The sequence below is a fragment of the Delphinus delphis genome, chromosome 18 (assembly GCF_949987515.2).
Source record: "Delphinus delphis chromosome 18, mDelDel1.2, whole genome shotgun sequence".
In the NCBI taxonomy this organism is placed as follows: domain Eukaryota; kingdom Metazoa; phylum Chordata; class Mammalia; order Artiodactyla; family Delphinidae; genus Delphinus; species Delphinus delphis.
The window spans coordinates 23,451,238-23,472,977 of record NC_082700.1 but is presented as its reverse complement, the minus strand read 5'-3'; the positions used below and the strand labels follow the sequence as shown (position 1 = coordinate 23,472,977).

The 21,740-nt window shown below is 42.4% G+C and overlaps 1 protein-coding gene and 1 non-coding gene across 3 annotated transcripts in view; both read right to left on the bottom strand.

Annotated features, from left to right (window-relative positions):
- The window catches only part of EPSTI1 (epithelial stromal interaction 1), a 98,700-nt gene extending 80,584 nt beyond the window's left edge, over positions 1-18,116 (bottom strand). For both annotated transcript variants that reach the window (XM_059995502.1, XM_059995501.1), the window contains exons 1-2: positions 17,819-18,116; positions 1,396-1,454 (exon numbers count right to left, since the gene is read on the bottom strand). In XM_059995502.1, the coding sequence (XP_059851485.1) occupies positions 1,396-1,454; positions 17,819-17,997 (238 nt within the window). In that variant the 5' untranslated portion in view covers positions 17,998-18,116. The remainder of the gene's footprint in view (positions 1-1,395; positions 1,455-17,818) is intronic.
- On the bottom strand, positions 9,012-9,083 carry TRNAV-UAC (transfer RNA valine (anticodon UAC)). Its single transcript has one exon. It is a non-coding gene; the product is annotated as a tRNA-Val (tRNA).
- Positions 18,117-21,740: the final 3,624 nt, after the last annotated feature.

Genomic DNA, 21,740 nt, shown 5'->3' with positions numbered 1-21,740 from the left:
CTGTTTTCCTGCTGTGCCCTTATGTCCATTGGTCATTACAAAATTAAATTTCCTATTAAGATCAAGATAGGAGAGCACAGAATCTCAGTGCTAGCCCTACAGTTGACTTGAACAAGCCTCAGAACTTCTTTGTGAATTAAATGAACTTTAGTTCTCCTTCCAACTCTAAGGTATAATACTGTAACTTTAAAGGGCAGCATTTATTCTACTGTACAACTTCAGTTAAGCATGCTATATGCCCACTAGGTACAAGGAGCACAAAAACAAGTAAGATGTAGCCCCTGCCCTCAAAGAGCTTATAATCTAAAGAAGGAAAGTGAAGTCACGAATAAAAACAGCTGAGGGTAGACTCTGGTAGTTACAAAATTATGGGAACACAGAGACTGAAAAAAAAATTCCATTAAGAAGGAATGGGACAGGGACTTCCCTGGTGGTGCAGTGGTTAAGAATCCGCCTGCCAATGCAACGGACACGGGTTCGAGCCCTGGTCCAGGAAGATCCCATATGCTGTGGAGCAACTAAGCCCATGTGCCACAACTACTGAGCCTGAGCTCTAGAGACCGTGAGCCACAACTACTAAGCCCATGTGCCACAACTACTGAAGCCCACACCTAGAGCCCGTGCTCTGCAACAAGAGAAGCCACCCAATGAGAAGCCCAGGAACCGCAACAAATAGTAGCCCCAGCTCACTGCAAGTAGAGAAAGCCCACGCACAGCAACAAAGACCCAACGCAGACAAAAATAAAAATTTATAAAAAAGGAATGGGACAGGTCTAGAAAGAGACAGATTATTTTATAATCTATTTCATATATGACTTGTCTCTTTCAAAAGTGTTCCAAGTCCTGTAAGGACATCTGCAGTGAGCCGAATTTTACAGGAACTTGATAGGTGTGAAACTGTTTAAGCCCAACAGAAACCTCAGATTTATAACCGTGCAATGAGCTCTGCTATTAACACAGAGAAACAAATTTAGAAGCACTAAAATAGAATAATTTTAAAAGGTATAATTAAAACTGCCAAAGTTGGGCTTCCCTGGTGGCACAGTGCTTAAGAATCCACCTGCCAATGCAGGGGACACGGGTTCGAGCCCTGGTCTGGGAAGATCCCACATGCTGGGGAGCAACTAAGCCCGTGAGCCACAACTACTGAAGCCCGTGTGCCTAGAGCCCATGCTCCGTGACAAGAGAAGCCACCGTGGTGAAAAACCCGCACACCGCAACGAAGCGTAACCCCTGCTCGCCGCAACTAGAGAAAGCCCACGTGCAGCAATGAAGACCCAACACAGCCAAAAATAAATTTTTTAAAAAATTATGAATAAAGTAACAAAAACTGTAGTTTAAAAACAAAAAGAAAGAAAAGTGAGAAGTATTTTGAATGGTAAATAATATACATACTCCGCTGCATCTCATTTCTTCGTTTTTCATTTGGTGCTATCAAGGTATATGCACCTGTGCTAGAATGAAGAGAAAAAAAATGGATTGTCACGAGAAATTATTAATGCATATAAAGCACCATACCTTCTTGCTGATAATATACTGTGTTTATGATCATCACCATCAAATAGGTACTAGGAAAGATAATATTCCTTTTAAGACCCAGGTGTGTTCTCCAGGAGCTACAATCTATCTGGTAAACTAAAACAAGTGCACACGGCCACATATGGAAATATAAAGCAGTTGATGGAGAATGACAAGTGACTTCTTCAGGGTCAGCTCTTGGTAAACTGTCTTTGTAGGGATCCTCTGTGCCTCCAGGTGGCGCTCATGGGCACATCCCTTTGAGATGACTGGCATTCTCTTCCATGTCACCCACTACAGGAGTACAGGAAACACTCACACATTTTTGGCTCCCACACACTGGGCGTAGGGGGCCATCTGCAATGCAGCCACCTCCTCCTGATGACCCATCTGAGTGGCCACATGACCAAAGTCTTGTGTTTTGGGGCTTTGACTTCTAGGCAGGGGTCCGCTGGGCCCCTCATTCTCCTGGGGACACAGGTCGAGCATAATCAGGAGTTCAGAGAAGGAGTCACTTCAATTCTCTGGGGGGGGGGGGGAGGAGTGGGGACCAGGGAAGACTTCACTTAAGCAAAAATATTCACCACTAAGGTGCAAGAAGTTGTTACAATATTGTGAGCTTTTGAAGGCAGAAACGGTGCTTGAGGGATCCATATAGGCCCAGCCCCTGGCACAAAGTAGCTGCTTGATGAATGTGGGCTGAATTGAAATGAAAGGATGCCAGAGACCCAGTCCATGAGTCTGTGCTGGGGGGTGGCTCTGTGATGATACATGTAGTCCCACAGAAGTATGAATACTTCATAGAGCAGAAGTATAAGCACAGCAAGACTGCAGTGTACATGTAGGTACAGTGAGGGGAAATGTTACGGATAAATACAATCAGCTTATAAATGTAGGTCTTTTTTTAAAAAATCCCAGATACTCTTAGAAGTCTTTGTCCAACACGGAACATACAGTTTCAAAGGACAAATTAGCAAAGATTGAACAGTAGAGGTCAAAAGCGCTGATTAACAGAAGCCATTTCTTCCTTATCTCATTTTCCTAGCAGTAAGCCTTCAGCCAGCTTCAAACTGGGCTTTAATTTCCAAGTTGTACATGGGAGGTGTGCAACCACCTCTGCATGCAAACAGGGCTGCTGGATGCCCAATTACCTAACGTATATCAGCAGACGTTGCATGTGTAGCCTAGCATGCGTACAATGGGATGAATACAAAATTAGGAGGCTGCCGCTGGAAATTAATTCCCTGTCCATTGCATATTCTTTGTTCACCCTCAGAAAGATTTTTCACTCCTCAATTGTCCACACTTTATAGAAGCTTAGGAGCTGCAGTTCTGTGGCTAGTACCTGCAAACTTGAGTATGATGCAATAGTGAGCCATTCTTCAGAGCCTTAAAGATGAAACGAGATACTGGATTTAAATGCCAACCATGAAATGACTGCAGAATCATCAATGTCCGTTAACATTGTGGTACGGAGCTTCTTACCATACCAGGGATTTGACTACACTGCAAATCAGTAGTTCTTAAACTTTAGCATGCATCAGAATCACTTGGAGGGCTTGTAAAATGTTGAGTTTCTGATTCAGTAGGTATGGGACGGGGGGGCATCTATAACTTGCATTTTTAACAGTTCCCAGATGATGATGATACTCTTGATCTGGGGACCACACTTTGAGAACCAGTGCTGTAGATCAATCAAGCTGTCTTCAAACATTTGGACTAAAAGGGAATTGAGGGATTAATAAATCATTGATAAAGACACAGACGTTAAATCATATGCCAAAGATCATGAGGTTAATTAAGCAATAGTGCTGAGACTCAAACCAAGCACTTTTGACTTAAACCAGGTGGGTGTCTGGAGCTAAGTATTCAGCTCAATGTAGAAAACATAAAATATGACTGTCCTTAACTTCGGCCTCTTGATAGACTTCCAAACAAAGTAAATCTACTTAGCCAAGCACCCATTATGGACTTGTTATGTTAGGGGCTTATAAGGCATGAAGGGAGATACAAAAAAACAGACACCAACCCCCTTAACAGAGCTTACACTTTAATTAGGAACAATTCATAAAACCACCAGAGCAGACCACAAGGATACTCAAACAAGCCTCAAAGTGGGATGATGGAAGTAGTCAGAGATGCAAGGTGGAGGGGAGTCAGTGAGACCCCAGAGGAGTAGAAAATTTCAGAGAAGAATAGCAAGTTGAGGCTTAAAGGATAGGATCTCAAGTGGCAAAAAGGGTTTCTGTGCTAACACTTTGCTAAGAGAAGCTTCATAGAGAATTTTCCAAGTTCCATGAATCTCTCTTACAAAACTATCAGGAAAGGTTTGAAAAGAAAAAACAGTTTGTAAAAGATTTTATTCTGCAATATCTAATCTGATTAAGTGTGACAATATCACACTGGAATCTTTCGTCTTAGGAATAGTTCTGTGGTCCATCTATGGCCAACATGTGTAGCCGACAAGTACCCAGACAATACAGGGCCGTGAAAAAAGGGGGAGAATTATCTAGCCTTGAAATCAGAGGCTTTTAATCGAAAACATTTAAACATAACCCCAGGCTCAAGGACAGTGGTCCCAGTAATAAATGTTCTATGTTAGAGAATTCCTTAGCAACCTTCTTAGCAATATTTTATTGGCTGAAAATGTCAAATCTGAAATATAATATTCAGAAGAAAGCACTGCCAAACAATGGAGCCTCTATTCCTCTTCCCTCCTATAGGAAGAGGAGCTTAAGTCTCAGGATCGGCTTTTTATTTTTTAATATCCTGTGGCAGCGCATAACGCCTGGGTAGATACAAATATTCATCCCTTCTCTCTTAGCTTTCCCTTGACATGAATAACAAGTATAACTTATTCATGCTTTCAGCCAAGTAGTTTCCACCCACAGCAAGGGCCTCTGCTGTTTTAACCTCCATGTCATTCCTTTCAACAGCCTGACTCTCTTTTTTTTTCTTTTTTTTTTTTTTTTTTTCTTGCGGTACGCGGGCCTCTCACTGTTGTGGCCTCTCCCGTTGCGGAGCACAGGCTCCGGACGCGCAGGCTCAGCGGCCGTGGCTCACGGGCCCAGCCGCTCCGCGGCATGTGGGATCTTCCCGGACCGGAGCACAAACCCGTGTCCCCTGCATCGGCAGGCGGACTCTTAACCACTGCGCCACCAGGGAAGCCCCCAGCCTGACTCTCAAAGCTACTGATGGAGACAAGCCCAACCTACCTGTATTTAGTATTCTGGTCATTTCCTGATTAAGCAACATGCAAGCCACTGAAATAAATGTATATCTTTGAAAATGAGTTTCCTTAATTACCTCATTGAAATTTAATGAAATATCTCCATTTGTAAGATTATTTTCACTTTCCAACAGCACACATCCATGAGATACACTAAGGGAGAACGTATAAAGAACGGCGTAAGACGGAGAAGTGTTTTTCTGTACCATATATTTCTTAAATACATATATTTAAGAAATCTCTTCCTTGTGAGGTCCCTCCTGAGCTACACAGCTGCCTCTCCATGCACATTCTTGTGCATTTTTATAAGGTCTCATCAATAAGCACTCTATGAAAAAAAATGGTATGTTGGAGTCATGAAAAATATCTTGGCTGGCTGAAAGTATTACATAAATACATCCTGGTGTGTACAAACTGCAGCAGATGTAATTTAAATTTCTAATTAGGAACAACACTGGTTTGAGTAAAAAAGAAATGCACTCAAGAGCAAAAATTCAGAAAGAGATTAAGTGACAAACATCATTTCAAGCAGAATAGTAGATACATAAAGTCTACTGTCCTACAAAAGACTGGTTTGAGGTTTTCATAGTTCAAGAAAATCTTATCCTTGGGTGAAATTGAAACAAAGGAAAATTTCTGGTTAATCAAAGGCACTGGATAGAGATTTAGATTCTAGATGTGTTTTTCTATATATCTTTTTAATACCGTCTTCAACATAGGACTCTGAAGCTTACTGTTTTTAACCAACGTGAATCAAACCTCATGAGGCATTCAGGTTTGCAAAACTTCTTTTATAAACAGACCGTATTCCTAAGAAAAAAAATACCAAGATCAGACTGAGTAAATCATCCTTGTCCCCTAAGCCCGTCACACCAGCCCTGATCCTGCATTCCACATCTCTGGTGTGGAAGGACTAATGAATTCTCTTTGGTCTCAGAGCCTGCAGAGCCCCAGACATAGTCTGCACACCCAAGAGACTGATGTGAAGCTGGTTAGTTCTGTAACTCACAGCTTCTGCTGGAGGGTGGAATAGATGCCCAGAGGGCTAAACAGACACCCAGAAGGAAAAGATAAACAAGAGACCACCAGGTCATCAGGGCCTTTGTTCATAGGATACCTTTATGGGAAGTAGAAAGAGGTGTACACACACACACACACACACACACACACACACACACATATATCCATCCCAGGATCCTCACATAGGCCCATGGCTTAGTGAGAGGTGGTAAATTTATGCAAATTAGAAAAAAGTGCCCCTTCTGCCAGGTGGAGGTAACCCCACACTAAGGCAAATGATTGCGTATGTATTTCAGCTTCAAATTACTACCTTAGCCAGGCAAGTCTGCAGAGTTACTAACTGGCACAATCATACAGGATAGACCTGAAAGATGCTGTGCTTCTTCACTTGAAACACATACATGTAAATGATAAAAAGCTATGAAAAAAGAAGCAAGAGCACTTCCCTGGTGGTGCAGCGGTTAAGAATCTGCCTCCCAGTGCAGGGGACACGGGTTCGAGCCCTGGTCACCAGGAAGATCCCACATGCCACGGAGCAACTAAGCCTGTGTGCCACGACTACCGAGCCTGTGCTCTAGAGCCCAAGAACCACAACTACTGAGCCCGCGTGCCAAAACTAGTGAAGCCCCAGCGCCCAAAGCCCATGCTCTGCAACAAGACAAGCCACCGCAAAGAGAAGCCTGTGCACTGCAACAAAGAGTAGCCCCTGCTCACCACAACTAGAGAAAGCCCGTGCGCAGAAACGAAGACCCCACGCAGCCAAAAATAAATAAATTAAATTAAAAATAAATACTGTATATGTCTCAATCTCCTTAAATAAACAAATAAATAAAAATAAGTTCATCTATTAAAAAAAAGCAAGAAAGATTCACTCTAAAGATCCAAAGAATATATATGAAATATAATATCGGAGAGACTCACCATCTTTATGAGGGCAAAAACCAGTGATGCAAGTAGAGATGGGGACCAATTGGTAAATATACTTGCAAAATGTATCAAATTGCTTCCTCAGCAAAAGTAACTACAAGGAATTCATATTTTCAGAACATAGAGATGTCAGGTCTGGGATGTGATTTGAACCTACTTGCAAGCTAAAGTTAGCCTAATAGTTAGGCTGTTACTATTTCATGGATGCTGGTAGACTTTATTATTCATGGCATGGCATCAGCGTATTTATGTCTGTCCTCTCTGGTTCCAAGTCAACATGACGGATGCTGCACACACAGTGTGTTTGCATTGCAGCTGAGGAACACTGAATCGTGGAATCCACCATTTTTATAGCAGACAGTAAGCAAGCCTGGTCTTTGTTCTGGGGAGAATGTACCTCATCTCTAAAGGTTCCCAGCTACACAACAACCCTAAGAAATAGTCCAGGTTAGAGTAGTCAGGTATGCAATCTTGGCATACCCAGCAAGACATCTAGAGTGCAAGAGGCCCAAGGAGGACTATCTTTTCCAACAAGAGAATATTTAAGAATGGCTTGGTGATAAGAAAATTGGCATTTGCATGAAAACGCTTATCAAATTGTTATACATTTTCTATTATTATTATTCCTCTTATTATTATTGTTATCATAAGGCTAAGCTCTGAATATGTCCACATGTCTTAAGCACTGTTCCTCAAGGCAATCTGTAACTTAAAGGAGAAAACTAGAAATGCAAGACAAGGTATTTATATCTAAATATCTGCATAGAATATTTAAAAATGAAATTCATCCTGATTTTGAAATAAACATATGCTCACATAAGAAAATGCAGAAAATTATCTTTAAAACATTTAAAAGGCACTCATAACCCCACTCCTCAGAGATCTCAGTTACAGTGTTATTTGGGTGAATTTCAGTTCAATCTATATTCTGTACATATTACACAGTTGCAATCATATATAAAGTCCAATTTTATATGCTGCTTTCACTTATAAGTGGTTTTCCCAATTATGCACGTAACAAGCTTAATATTAAATGGCTACATAATATTTCACAACATCAATGCACCATTAATATAACCACTCACTTAACCATTTCAGTTGTTTCAATTGTTCACTATTATAAACAATCCTGCAGGATGTGCAAAGCATAAAACAAAGATTGCACAGAACATTATCCAGAAGAAAACCCTTAATAGTCCTCTAAAATCAATACTCTGAACAGGAATGTGGACTACATTTAAAATTTTCTTCCGTAGATATCCCATTTGCATTTCCAAAGTTCCAGTGACAGTTTGATCATATGATTAATATCTGCTCTTATGCTTGACTCTTCTCAATTCCTAAACCAGAATAGATGCTGGCCTACCTAACCATTCATTCTCACCACCTCCTTACTAAAAGCACTCCTATACTATTCAGGTCAACAATGTGCTCCATTAAGACTATAGTCCCCAACCTTCTTTATAGCCAAATATGACTGTGTGATTAAGTTTGGCAAATTGAGATATAAGGGGAAGCCATTGAGAAGGATTTCTAGGAAATCTCCATTAAATGAAGACAGACAGATGGACAGGAAAAGATTTTTGGTTGCCCTCCCCCCTTCCTGGAAGGTTGAAGTGTAAGCTGGCGCTCAAGCAACCATCTTGGTCAGTGAGGCAACTTGAATATGTAAGACATGCATCAGAAACAGCAGAGCAGAAAGAAGCAATCTGTAAGACTACCACATGAGTGGTAATCTATTGCCAAAGTGCCCTGCTTTGAACCCTAATTCTGTTACTTCCTAACTATAACTTTGAGCAAATTAGTTTTTCCATTCTTTCACCTGTAAAATGGGGATAACAAATATCTATCTCTTAGAGTATGAAGTGCTTAGAACAAGGCTAGGAAATAACAAATGTTCTATTATGATTGCCTATTATTTGTACTATATCATCCCCAGACTACCTACCTTCAGACTGACTTTATAGGAGAGAAACAAAGCCGTCTATGCTTAAGACACCTATTTGGAGATATCTATTTTATTATAATAATTATATATAACATATTATGTATAAGACACTTATTATTATTGTCACCTTCTATTGGCGGTAGAAATTGAAGGGCATAATGGCTCTAAGTCTTTCTACTTGGATTAAAAGTCAAAAAGAACAACTTACACTTTAAAGATAAAGAGGTCCTTATACCAAACAGCTTGAAGTGTTTATTTCTAAGGATCTGAATTGCAGGGGACTTTTCCTTTCTGTATTAGTTTTGTAATGTTTAGTTTTTTGGGTTTTTTGGGGTTTTTGGCCACGCCGCATGGTTTGTGGGATCCTAGTTCCCCGACCAGGAATTGAACCTGGGCTACGGCAGTGTAAGTGCTCAGTCCTAACCACTGGACCACCAGGGAATTCCCAATGTAATGTTTAGATTTTTATAACAAGCAGATATGACTTTACTTTTATAATCATGAAAAAATATTCCAAGGAGTATTAAATGAGAAAATATTTAAAATAAAGACTTCTTAAATCAGGGGTTCAGCTTTTCTTACAGGACTAGGTAGCACAGGATTTCCACTCTCACTGGTCCCCTAGCAAAACAAACACTGGGCAATACCAGCCCTTGAGTTTTAACGATGGGAAATGTCTTCAGTTTTTCTACAGGACTTTAATAAACTGCCTTTTAAGTGTTCATGGTGGGGGGGGGGTGAATTACAAACATTACAGAACAAAGGAACCATCATTGGCTGATTCTCTGATATAGAAGACCCTTCAAATGCAGTCTTCTCCCTGTGATGATTTTTTTCCTGTTAAGGTTTTGTTTCAGATTCAAATACATTCTGAATAGATGCAATTAATCTTAACAATAGTATAAGCTTACAGCACTCTACTGACTTTGAAGTAAGTAACCTTACTGTGTAATTGAACTAAGTTTCTTTTTTCTCATTTCTGCTATGCTTCTAAACGATTATTATAGGTATTATGTGTTTTCAAGCTTTCATCATCCTGTTGATTTATTGCTTCACTGTTTCAGCTGTCAGACTTTTTGAGAAATGCCCACTCATTTTTGATATTGTATTTGAACAAAAATGATTGCTCCCCAAGACTTAGAAGAATTCAAATGCATACCACATTAAGGAGTGGAATCTAGTGTAGAAAAGTTGGAAATTCATCCTAAACAAGACCATAATTTCTCCCCTCCTGTATAAACAGGAAGGTAAATTTGACCTAATCAAACCAAAATGTCTTTTCTTTCCATCCATTCCAACAACCTCTTCTGCCATGCAAAGAACAATGCTTTGCTTTTCACACTGTAGGTGGTAACCCACTAATGGGCCATGAAATCAACTTAATGGGTTTATTTTTAATGAATAAGAATAGAAAATGTCGGGCTTCCCTGGTGGCACAGGGCTTCCCTGGTGGCACAGCGGTTGAGAGTCCGCCTGCCGATGCAGGGGACGCGGGTTCGTGCCCCGGTCCGGGAAGATCCCACATGCCGCAGAGCGGTTGGGCCCGTGAGCCATGGCCGCTGAGCCTGCACGTCCGGAGCCTGTGCTCTGCAACGGGAGAGGCCACAACAGTGAGAGGCCCACGTACCGCAAAAAAAAAAAAAAAAAAAAAAAAAAAAAAGAATAGAAAAAGTCAAAGTCCATCACATATAGTAAGGGTGAGAACTGTTTTCTGACATTTTTTCAGTTATATATAAACTCACATATGACCTAGACCCATACATGTACTAGGTCATGAATGTCAAATGCATTGCTAACTTTAGGCTGCGGTCAGAAGTCTGAAAGATCTCTGGAAGGCAGTATGGGGTTTAGGTTGCTCAGAAACAGTGACAGTGAGAAAACTGTTCTAATGTAAGCCAACCAAGCTGTCATGAAGAAAAGCAGCAGAGAAAACGGGATCGCCACAGAAACTTTGCTCCTACAAACTACTTCTCTATCCAAATCATTTTAAAACTGTAAATAAATGTCACATTGCTGATTCTATAGTACCACTCTCTTCAGTCTACAGGAATTCTATTTTGTTGATGTGAAAATAGGACCACTGATAGGAAATTCATGAGCTGCACTGTCACTCCCTCCTCCAGCCCCATCATGTTCAGGATCCAGACTTTGGCAGATAGACTCAGGTCTGAGGGCTGGTTCTGTAACTAAAAAAAAGCCATGAGACCTTAGGAAATCATACACTCTCTCAAGACTCAGTTTCTTCAACTATAAGGGGGCATAGTGTTTACTGTGAAGAGAAAAATGAGTTATATGATGCGTGTAGCACGCGGTTATAAGTTCAAGACATAAAAGTTCGAGGTACTGATTGTTATTTCGGTTTTAGTCCCTCGGAGTACCCAGTTTAACTATTCCAGGTCATAACTAATTTCCTTTCTGCTACCACAGTACTGCAGTGCTTTGTCACATTTCTTAATTCTGAAAGCAGTCAAACAGAGGCTTCCAAAGAGCGTGAGACCTAAAAGCAGTCAAATAAGGAGAGCTCTACTGAGTAGTTTGGTAGTAGAATCTGCCCATAGAGACACCTACCCAGCTCACTGAGTCATAAAATTATCATTGAGTTAAACACTGTCTGTTGTTTTACAAACTTGCTGAATGCTTACGAGCCTTGCCTGGAGACTGAGTTAAATAGTTCCCTAATGAATAGCTATCTATATTCAGCCATCAGGAAGATTTCTCATTAGAATCAATCACAGATTTTTCTCTTCCTAGGTACCCTTATTTCAGAGCACTAAAAGGAACTCAGGCGTTATTCAGTTCTCCATCTCCAAGGAGGGGTAATAGCCTGATGCTTTCATGCCATTTAACAACTACAGGCAAAAGCTTATTTTCTCACTGCCATAAGAGGAGACAGAAGAGAAATCTGGGGCATTTGCAGTGAAGAAAAAATAGGGAAAGCAGTTCCTGTAGGCTCTCATAAGTTTGTAAAAACTTGCACTTCATTTAAGACTATTTTATGTGGCTAGTTCAGATTCAAGTGAGCTGAGTCCAGAATGACTTAAGTTTTTGATGGTCTGTCTTGGGTATAAATTATACATCAGGATTAAGAGTATACTCAACAGTGAATAAATAGTGATGTTTATAAAAATGGAACTAATGCTATATAACTTAATGACTATGTTATCATTTTTCCCATCTTATATCTCATCTTACATTTACGAAATGTTTAATCCTAAAATAACATAGTAGGGCTTCCCTGGTGGCCCGGTGGTTGAGAGTCCACCTGCCGATGCAGGGGACATGGGTTCGTGCCCCGGTCCGGGAAGATCCCACATGCCGCGGAGCGGCTAGGCCCGTGAGCCATGGCCGCTGAGCCTGAGCGTCCGGAGCCTGTGCGCTGCAACGGGAGAGGCCACAACAGTGAGAGGCGCGCGTACCGCAAAAAAAAATAATAATAATAACACAGTGTTCTTTAAGAGAGAAAAATCAGGAATTGGCCATTAATAAGTGGGCTTACCAAGCCATTCTTTTTAAATACATTCTTTTTAATTTTATTTATTTATTTATGGCTGTGTTGGGTCTTCGTTTCTGTGCGAGGGCTTTCTCTAGTTGTGGCAAGCGGGGGCCACTCTTCATCGCGGTGCGCGGGCCTCTCACTATCGCGGCCTCTCTTGTTGAGGAGCACAGGCTCCAGACGCGCAGGCTCAGTAATTGTGGCTCACGGGCCTAGTTGCTCCGCGGCATGTGGGATCCCCCCAGACCAGTGTCCCCTGCACTGGCAGGCAGATTCTCAACCACTGCGCCACCAGGGAAGCCCTCAAGTCATTCTTTATTCTCCCTTCACTCTCCCTTGAGAGTTTGAGGATGAAGGGGAAAAAAATGTATCAGTTATCAGGGTCAATTTCTTCCCTGGAGCACAACAAACTGGGCAAAGTATTGAAGTTAGAGGAAGGAAACTAGGGAATGTCCCCTGAGCCCCAAGGGACGAAATAAGGAAAAGGAGTGGGTTTCCCCAGGACATATAGCACTCCCAACAGCCATGGTGTCTAAGCTGCTGTTGTCAGGGGTATGGTGTATCTTAAAGGCTGTGTCAATTTGGGTCCTCCAAGGAGTAGACATCAAGATGAGATTAGACAAGCAAGAGATTTACTGGGAGGAAGGCTTGTGAAGGATAAAAGGTGAGCAAGCAGCAGTAGGCAGGGAAAGCCTTAAGAACATGAGTAGGTCTGACACCTGTGAAGGGAGAGAGGGAGGATTGAGTAGGAAGAGCCTCAGGCTGGTATACGGTTCTGAGAAAATCTTGGATAGGTCAGTGGGGAGTCTTCTGGCAAAAGCTGCCCCATAAAGGAGTCCCACCTGGAATGCTCAGACACTGGTGGGAAGAGTGCAGAATATGAGTGCTCTCAGAGCAAAGGGTACAATGGATTCAAAAGGATGGCAACTAGAGCTGTCAGTTGACTGTGCTCCCCACAGTAGAGTCTTTTGAAGATCTGAAGAGCAAGCTTCCCTGGCTGCCATAGAGGCTATTTAAACTACCGTGGTATAATAAAGTTTAAGTATTCAATCATTGTCCCTGGTTCCTGGCTCAGAGCTCCTTAAAATCCTCGGAATTCTAAGTTATAAGAATGTCAGGACTTCCCTGGTGGCGCAGTGGTTAAGAATCCACCTGCCAATGCAGGGGACACGGGTTTGATCCCTGGTTCCGGAAGATGCCACATGCCACGGAGCAACTACGCCCGTGAGCCACAACTACTGAGCCTGCGTGCCACAACTACTGAAGCCCCCGTGCCTAGAGCCCACGCTCCCTCAACAAGAGAAGCCACCACAATGAGAAGCCCACGCACCACAACGAAGAGTAGCCCCCGCTCACCGCAACTAGAGAAAGCCCGCGTGCAGCAACGAAGACCCAACACAGCCAAAAAAAAAAGAATGTCAATTATATGCTAAAGAGATGATTCCTGGTGGGGGCCCTAGATAGCTTCGGGATGGAAGCTGTTTGCCATAAAAAACAACCATGTGATTAGAGGGTTAGAACTTTCAGGTCCACCTCTCCCTCAGCTCTGGGAAGGGGAGAGGGGCTGGGGATTGAGTTCAATCACCAAGGGCCAACAATTTAATCAATTATGCCTATGTGATGAAGCCTAAATAAAAATCCTCAAACAATGAGGTTTGGGGAGCTTCCAAATTAGTGAAGACATCCAGGTGCTAGGAGGGTGACCCACCCAGAAAGGGTATGGAAACTCTGTGCAACCCCCCTCCCCGTATCTTCCATTTGGCTGTTCCAGGGCTGTATCCTTTATAATAAAACTGTAAGTATAGTGGTTGCCATGAGTTCTGGGAGTCATTCTAGTGAATTATCAAACCTGGGCACGGGGGGAGGTCATGGGAACCCCCAAATTTGTAGTCAGAGATGTGGGTAGCCTGGGGCCCCCCTTGTGGCTTTCTCCTAAAGTGGGAGCAGGCTTGTGGGACTGAGCCCTTAACTTGTGGCATCTGCAGCAGCTGTGAGTAGTGTCAGAAAGGAATTGAATTATAGATAATTGGTGTTGCAACAACGTATTTGTCAGAAAAAAACAAAACAAAAACCCAAAAAACCCACAACTCCTAATTCTCCTATAGATCACAGTTCAAACATCACCTCTTGGGAACACTTTTCCTGCTCCCCAGACTAGCTCAGGCCCTGGCTTTCCTTCACAGTGCATATAAAGAGTTACTCATGTAATTATCTGATAACTGTCTGCCCCATCAATTAGACTATAAGCTACACAAGGGCCTGTCTTTGGTTGAGTAGTTATTTTTTCCTGTATTTCTAATTAAATATCCAGAGCTAGAAACCCTCTCTTTTTATAGGGTTGTTGTGAAGATTCAAAGAGTTAACATATGTATGGGGCTTCCCTGGTGGCACAGTGGTTAAGAATCCACCTGCCAGAGCAGAGGACACAGGTTCGAGCCCTGGTCCGGGAAGATCCCACATGCCTCAGAGCAACTAAGCCCATGCGCCACAACTACTGAGCCTGCGCTCTAGAGCCCGCGAGCCACAACTACTGAGCCCACGTGCTGCAACTACTGAAGCCCACGTGCCTAGAGTCCGTGCTCCGCAACAAGAGAAGCCACCGCAATGAGAAGCCCGTGCACCACAACAAAGAGCAGCCCCCGCTCACCGCAACTAGAGAAAGCCCGCACACAGCAACAGACCCAATGCAGCCAAAAATAAATAATAAATAAATAATTTTTTTAAAAAAAAGAGTTAACATATGCAATGCACTTTCACAAACATAAGTTAAATACATAAGTGCTTGCCGTTATTATTGCTAATCTTTAAGTCTCTACAGTTTTTGCTATAAAGTTGGCCACAAATATGTTAAGGTAAACTGAGTTTGTATACAAATTATGTTAAAGTTAACTGTATAGTGAAATTCCACATTATGGGTTCATTTTCAGAATATCTTTATATTTCCTTCAAACAGCATCAAGATAGAGGACCACCTTTAGGTATGGTTATAGACAAGTATCTGAACAAAGTGAACCTTGCCTGTATTGCTATCATAGGCAAGAGCCTTTTGCCCAGAATTGGGTAAAATGAGGTAAAATTCCCTTCCAGAAAAACCCATGCCTTAGTCTTATATTTATCTAGAGTTTGGGGGAAGGGTAAAGGATTACTTTGGATTAGAAGTTTGTGTGAACTTTTTTTCTCTTTAAATCTGTATAAATAGCTTACAATATTTAAGATAAAATCACGAACTGAAAAGAATTAGGAAATCCAATATTTATTAGTAAACACTTTACTTAAATCCAAATATAGTTAAGGGCTCAGCCTTGCCTTAGATTCTATTAGAGGTCCTCAGGAATCATTCTAACAACTTGCCTTAAAGTCTCTCTCTATTTATATGTAAGTCAGCGTTTTAAATCAGTGTGTTTTTACAAGGCATAAACACTTCAGGGTGACAGCACAGTACTTGGTCAATAAACATTTGTTAAATGAATTCAAGGCTATCAGCACCCAACATTTACTGGATACTTGTTTTCTGCCAGGCATGAAATTGTTTTATGGATACACAGACACACACATACACAGACCCTGAGAGGTTGGTATTATCTCACTTCACCTAATGAGGACACTGAGACATAAAGTAGCTGAAGTTCAGAGAGTAAGTAATGGCAGAATCAGAACTTGAACCCAAGCCTGCCTGGCATCAAAGCTCCTCTTCCCACGTTGGGGCTTCCCTAATGAATAAGTGGAAGGATGCGCACAAAACAAGGTCAAAGTTCAACCCTTTAGCATATAAATAAGCTCATATTGAAAGTGAACAAGTGAAGTTTCACCATTAAGCACTTAACTCTATCCTTCCTTTTTCTTAATTTTCTATCAGAAAATGCTTCTAATTTCTCTCCAAGAAAATAAATCTTAACGGCACTTTTTGGTCAGTTTTACTGAGATGTTATTTGCCATTCAACAAGTTTCCTTGGTTTCCTGCTTCCATTAAAGGAGACAAGCAAGAATAAACAGTAGATATAAGTGACTACTGGAGATGTAAGAAGAATTCAGAGTGGTCCAAACAGGATCTTACTTGTTATATACATAGAAGGAAATGTATCTTATAATGTTCTGCTTATTGCAACTGGTTCACATGAAAATAGTGAGTTCTGTGAAACACCACTGAACTCACCCATGTATTCTCTCATGGTCTACTGGCAAATTAGAAATCACAAAATGTAGTGAGGTCTTCAGATACTGAGGCCTGGAAAATTAATTAGAAAACTGCCCCTTTCTGAGTAATTTAGTCCAGCAAGATTCTGGGGTAATTTACAATTAATTTACAAATAAGAAAACAGACAGATGCAACTGCTAATGTTTATGAGATGTTATGAGCTTGCAATTAAATGATTATGTCTAAGTAGATCTTTAAAATAGAAAAAAAAGGCACATAGAGGGTATTCATCATCAACGTGAAACCATACATCCGTGACCTCTGCTACATCAAATGCTACAGCTTACAGAGCTATACTCAGAATTAAAGGACTTCCATTATGGCCAGATATCCCCCGCTTCTTCTTTGGGCCGCACCGCTCGGCTTGCAGTATCTTAGTTCCCCACCATGGATCAAACTTGAATCCGCCCTAGCAGTGAGCGCGCTGAGTCCTAACCACTGGACCGCTGGGGAATTCCGCTCCGCCCCGCCCCCTCCACCCCCATTCTGAGTAGGAAAGAAATGCAGCAATCTCTAATTGAAATCACCCACACCACCTAAGGGCAACCCAAAGCTGAATAATATTAAAAAGCCTGGTACTTATGAATTCTTTCAAAAGTTAAGGGATGAAAGAAAATCTGTTTATTGGGCATAAGGTTATATACTGTTCCTTAGAAACCAACGTTTGTGTTTCATGTAACTAGAAGTTGATGAAAATGAAACCATCTGGAAAGTTCCAGTTCACAGAAGCAGCACTTCAAAAGCAGTAATGTCTTTACAAACCCTACTGTTGGATTAAAGCATCTCATTCCATTGGTGGGAAAGGATCACTGACACTTTACATAATAAATGTTTCCAGGATAGTAACTGTGGTCCCTGAAGCAAAGACCAGGAATAAAGTTCCTGTTCCCATGTAGAGCACTTATCAACACCCGCGGCAAGAAACACTACACCCACTCACTTCCTCTCCGGCTCAGTCCTCTGGTCCTAAGGGGCTACTTTATCCGGGAGTTTTGTTGGAATGCAGGCTCCTAGAGGCAGCATTTGCATTTCTACCCAATAACACATTCTCTCTTCACCCTTACCCTCCCAGCTGATGTGAAGATACTATTTAGGGCATCAGTTTTTTTAAGATAGGAAGGGAAGAAAATATTTTCATACTATTTAAGAGCATGAGTTCTGGAGATATCTGGAAAATTAGTAAGAAGCCTAGGCAGTTACTACACACCCAGTAGTAGCCTAGTCCTGTAGCCAGCCTTGAAGAATCAGGAAGGTAGTGTCCTCAAAAGGAACGCGGGCTCGGTCGGATGTTCAGTAAGGATCCCGGACCGGCACACTCAGTTTATAAGGTAATTCATGTCTGCTATTGTTTAGACAAATGAGCCTGCATTTTCTTAGAGACCCTGTAATGGGGCCCCTGTGGTTCAAACTTAGGTGATCTGAGAAGAGCCTGGGCGCCTGTTTGGGGTCTGAGCTTCCGCCCCGCAGGACAGGTGGTTAAATACTTACAACCTCCGGCCCGCGTGCTCCGGGCTCTCCCGCGAAGGGCTCTCGGGAGCCTCCTCCAAACCCCGCCTGGGGCCCTGCGGCGGGCCCAGCTCCCCGCGCCACGCAGCGGGGTCCCGGGCCGGGCGGGAGGCGGCGGGGGCTCCGAACCCGGAGCCCTGCACCCCACTGCGGGTGTACATGGTCCACAGCCCGCGGGTCCCGGGCCGCCGCCGCTGTGGGAAGGATGAGGGCCGAGCTGAGACGCTTCGCGGGTCTCGAGATGCGATTCCGAAGAGCGGGAGCGGCGGTTTAGCAGCTGAGTTTCGATTCCCGCTACCAGCCGCGGGCTGCCCCGCCCCCCAGGACTTCCCCGACCTTGCTCCTCCCTGGCGCCCTCTGACCCGATCGCAGGTTACAGCGCCGGCCGCGCGCCCCGCCTGGGATGTTGAATGCAGCGCGCCTGGCCAGCTACAGGTGAGTCGGTTTGAGGTCTCACAGCCACCTTAAAGGGTGATAAAGTTATCTATGATCAATCACGGAGACCTCATGCAAGCAGGGAGTAGGGAGTAGCCACCAGGTAACTGAAATCCTGAAAGACAACTGAGGACTATTTAACAGGTCACCCTAATTTGAGGTTTCTGCAGGATATTTGAGACGGTGAACAATATATTAACCTTCAGATTCCAGAGATTAGGTCAATAATTAAAATTATCTAAACAAAATTTGGCCTTTTATCAGTTTTGACTGCTGTTTGGTTTTTGCCAAGTATTTTCTTTTTTTAAATTTTTTTTAAATTTTTATTTATTTATTATTATTATTATTTTGGCTGCCGTTGGGTCTTTGTTGCTGCGCGCGGGCTTTCTCTAGTTGCAGCAAGCAGGGGCTACTCTTTGTTGTGGTGCTCAGGCTTTTCATTGTGGGGCTTCCTCTTGTGGAGCACGGGCTCTAGACGCGTGGGCTTCATTAGTTGCAGCACACAGGCTCAGTAGTTGTGGCTCACGGGCTCTAGAGCACAGGCTTAGTAGCTGTGGCACACGGGCTTAGTTGCTCGGTGGCATGTGGGATCTTCCCAGACCAGGGCTGGAACCCGTGTCCCCTGCATTGGCAGGCGGATTCTTAACCACTGCACCACCAGGGAAGCCCCTGCCAAGAACTTTCAAGTTAAAGGAAATGGAAAGTGAAATCAAAAGTGAAAGAAAAAGCAGAACTGGAGCAGCAAGCTGAGGGGAAGGCAGAGATGATTCTCTACGCAGCCCTGTTACGTGATTGATCAGACATTAAAGAAATTTTGATTAAATACCTGCTCTGTGCAAGACATTGGGCAGTAATTCAACTATGGTATGGGAATAGTTTAAAATATGGATTTGCAAGATTCTATAGGTCCGGGGGTGAGTCCCTGCATCCAATTTTTTAATAGCTCCTGGATGACTCTGATGTGTGCTGCGATGATCACCACTGTCCTTTGTGTAGCTGGCTACCCAAAGATAAAAGAAGGCTCTTCCCTCACCCAACCGCTACTCTAGAAGACGCGTAAACAAACGTTAATGCCACCATGGGATAAGCGAAATAACAAGATGTGTAAGGCTATTGGATGTTCAGGGAAAGTAGGGATTAGCCCTCCGAATAATTCAAAGAAAAGGGACATTTGAGAATGACCCACAAAAGTCAAGGAGTTCACCAAGAAGAAGGAGGCACAATGCTGGAGGCTTGTGGCTTACGCTGACAAGGTGTGTACCTACTCCAGGTGGGGCGGGATGGCTGGAACACCCCAGCCTGTAGTCATCAAGCCACTTAGGAGTTCGATTGTTTTGCTTATATTACTGGTGCTTAGAAAATAAAGACAAACACATGTTTGATAGCTAGTGAAAGATTTCAATGAATGGTGGGCAGTGTGTGGAGTAAGACAGGAGAGGAGAAGGTAAAGGCAAGGGACTTGTTAGGGAAGGAGGTCAGGGTTTCTATGCCACCTGCAGCGTTAGAGGTCTGTCAAGTAGACCACGGGTTCTCAAATGTCAGAGCCCATCAGAACCACCTGGAGGGTGTATTGAAACAGACTTCTGGAGCTAACCCTTGTGTTTCTGATTCAGTAGATCTGGGGTGGGACCCTGTGGGGTATTGTGAGGAGTAAAGAGTTAATCTACAACAGTTGGTCTCAAATGGAGTTGACTTTGCCTCCAGCAGATATTTGGCAACGCCTGGAGATCACTTTTATTGTGAAGCCTGGAAGCGGGTGGAAGTGGGGCTATTGGCATCTAGTGAAGGCCAGGGATAATGCTAAACACCGTACAGTGCACACAGGACAGCCCCTCACACAGAGAATCATCCTGCCCCAAACGTCAGTAGATCAGGTTAAAAAATCCTGACCTACACAATATGTCTAGTTAAGAACCCCAGTAATTTAATGGTTGCTGTTTTTATGGTGACCTTAAGGTTTTAGCTTTGTAAAATGGGTAGGTGTCACAACCATTCATGAATCAGGAGGAAGATGAGAGTTTGAGAACATTTGGGTTGGAGGTGACTGCAGGGTGAGAAATGCAAACAATGGATCTGGGTGGCCTTTCTGGAGGTGATCTTCAGAATCTCTTCTGCTGGGAAAATACCACAGAAACTTCTTTTTTCAGAAGAGAAAGTAGTTGTTTTGGTGGTTGCATTAAATTCAAATTTTGAGTAGGGGAAAGCCCATTAGGGGAAAACCAGTTCTGTTAAAGGAGCTGGTAATAGTAATACTGACTTCAGGAATGCATTTAGTTGACCATATTTATTTTACAACACAACCATGTAACACACCCACGTTTCAAACATGAGATAGAAATAGAAGATAATGGGCAAAATCTAAATTGCTTATTCTGTTCACTTCTCACTTTGCTACATTCTCAAAGTGTTTTTAAAAATGTGAGTATGTTTTCTAAAATGTGAATAGCAATAGACATCTAAAAGCTTCTTCAGGGTGCTCAACAGTGAGTCATCCATGAAACTATACACAGAGAATCCTAACGGTGCTACCAGAAAACTACGAGAACTAACCAATCAACTAATCAATGTAGCAGGATACAAAATTAATGCACAGAAATCTCCTGCATTCCGATACACTAAAGACGAAAAATCTGAAAGAGAAATTAAGGCAACACTCCCATTCACCATTGAAACAAAAAGAATAAAATACCTAGGAATAAACCTACCTAAGGAGACAAAAGACCTGTATGCAGAAAACTATGACACTGATGAAAGAAATTAAAGATGATACGAACAGATGGAGACATATATCATGTTCTTGGATTGGAAGAATCAACATTGTGAAAACGACTATACTACCCAAAGCAATCTACAGATTCAATGCAATCCCTATCAAACTACCACTGGCATTTTTCACAGAACTATAACAAAAAATTTCACAATTTGTATGGAAACACAAAAGACCCCGAATAGCCAAAACAATCTTGAGAAAGAGAAACGGAGCTGGAGGAATCAGGCTACTGGACTTCAAACTATACTACAAAGCTACAGTAATCAAGACAGTATGGTAATGGCACAAAAACAGAAATATAGATCAATGGAACAGGATAGAAAGCCCAGAGATAAACCCACGCACATATGGTCACCTTATTTTTGATAAAGGAGGCAAGAATATACAATGGAGAAGAGACAGCCTCTTCAATAGGTGGTGCCGGGAGAACTGGACAGCTTACATGTAAAAGAATGAAATTAGAACACTCCCTAACACCATACACAAAAATAAACTCAAAATGGATTAAAGACCTAAATGTCAGACCAGACACTATCAAACTCTTAGAGGAAAACGTAGGCAGGACACTCTATGACCTAAATCACAGCAAGATCCTTTTTGACCCACCTCCTAAAGAAATAGAAATAAAAACAAAAATAAACAAATGGGAGCTAATGAAACTTCAAAGCTTTTGCACAGCAAAGGAAACCATAAACAAGA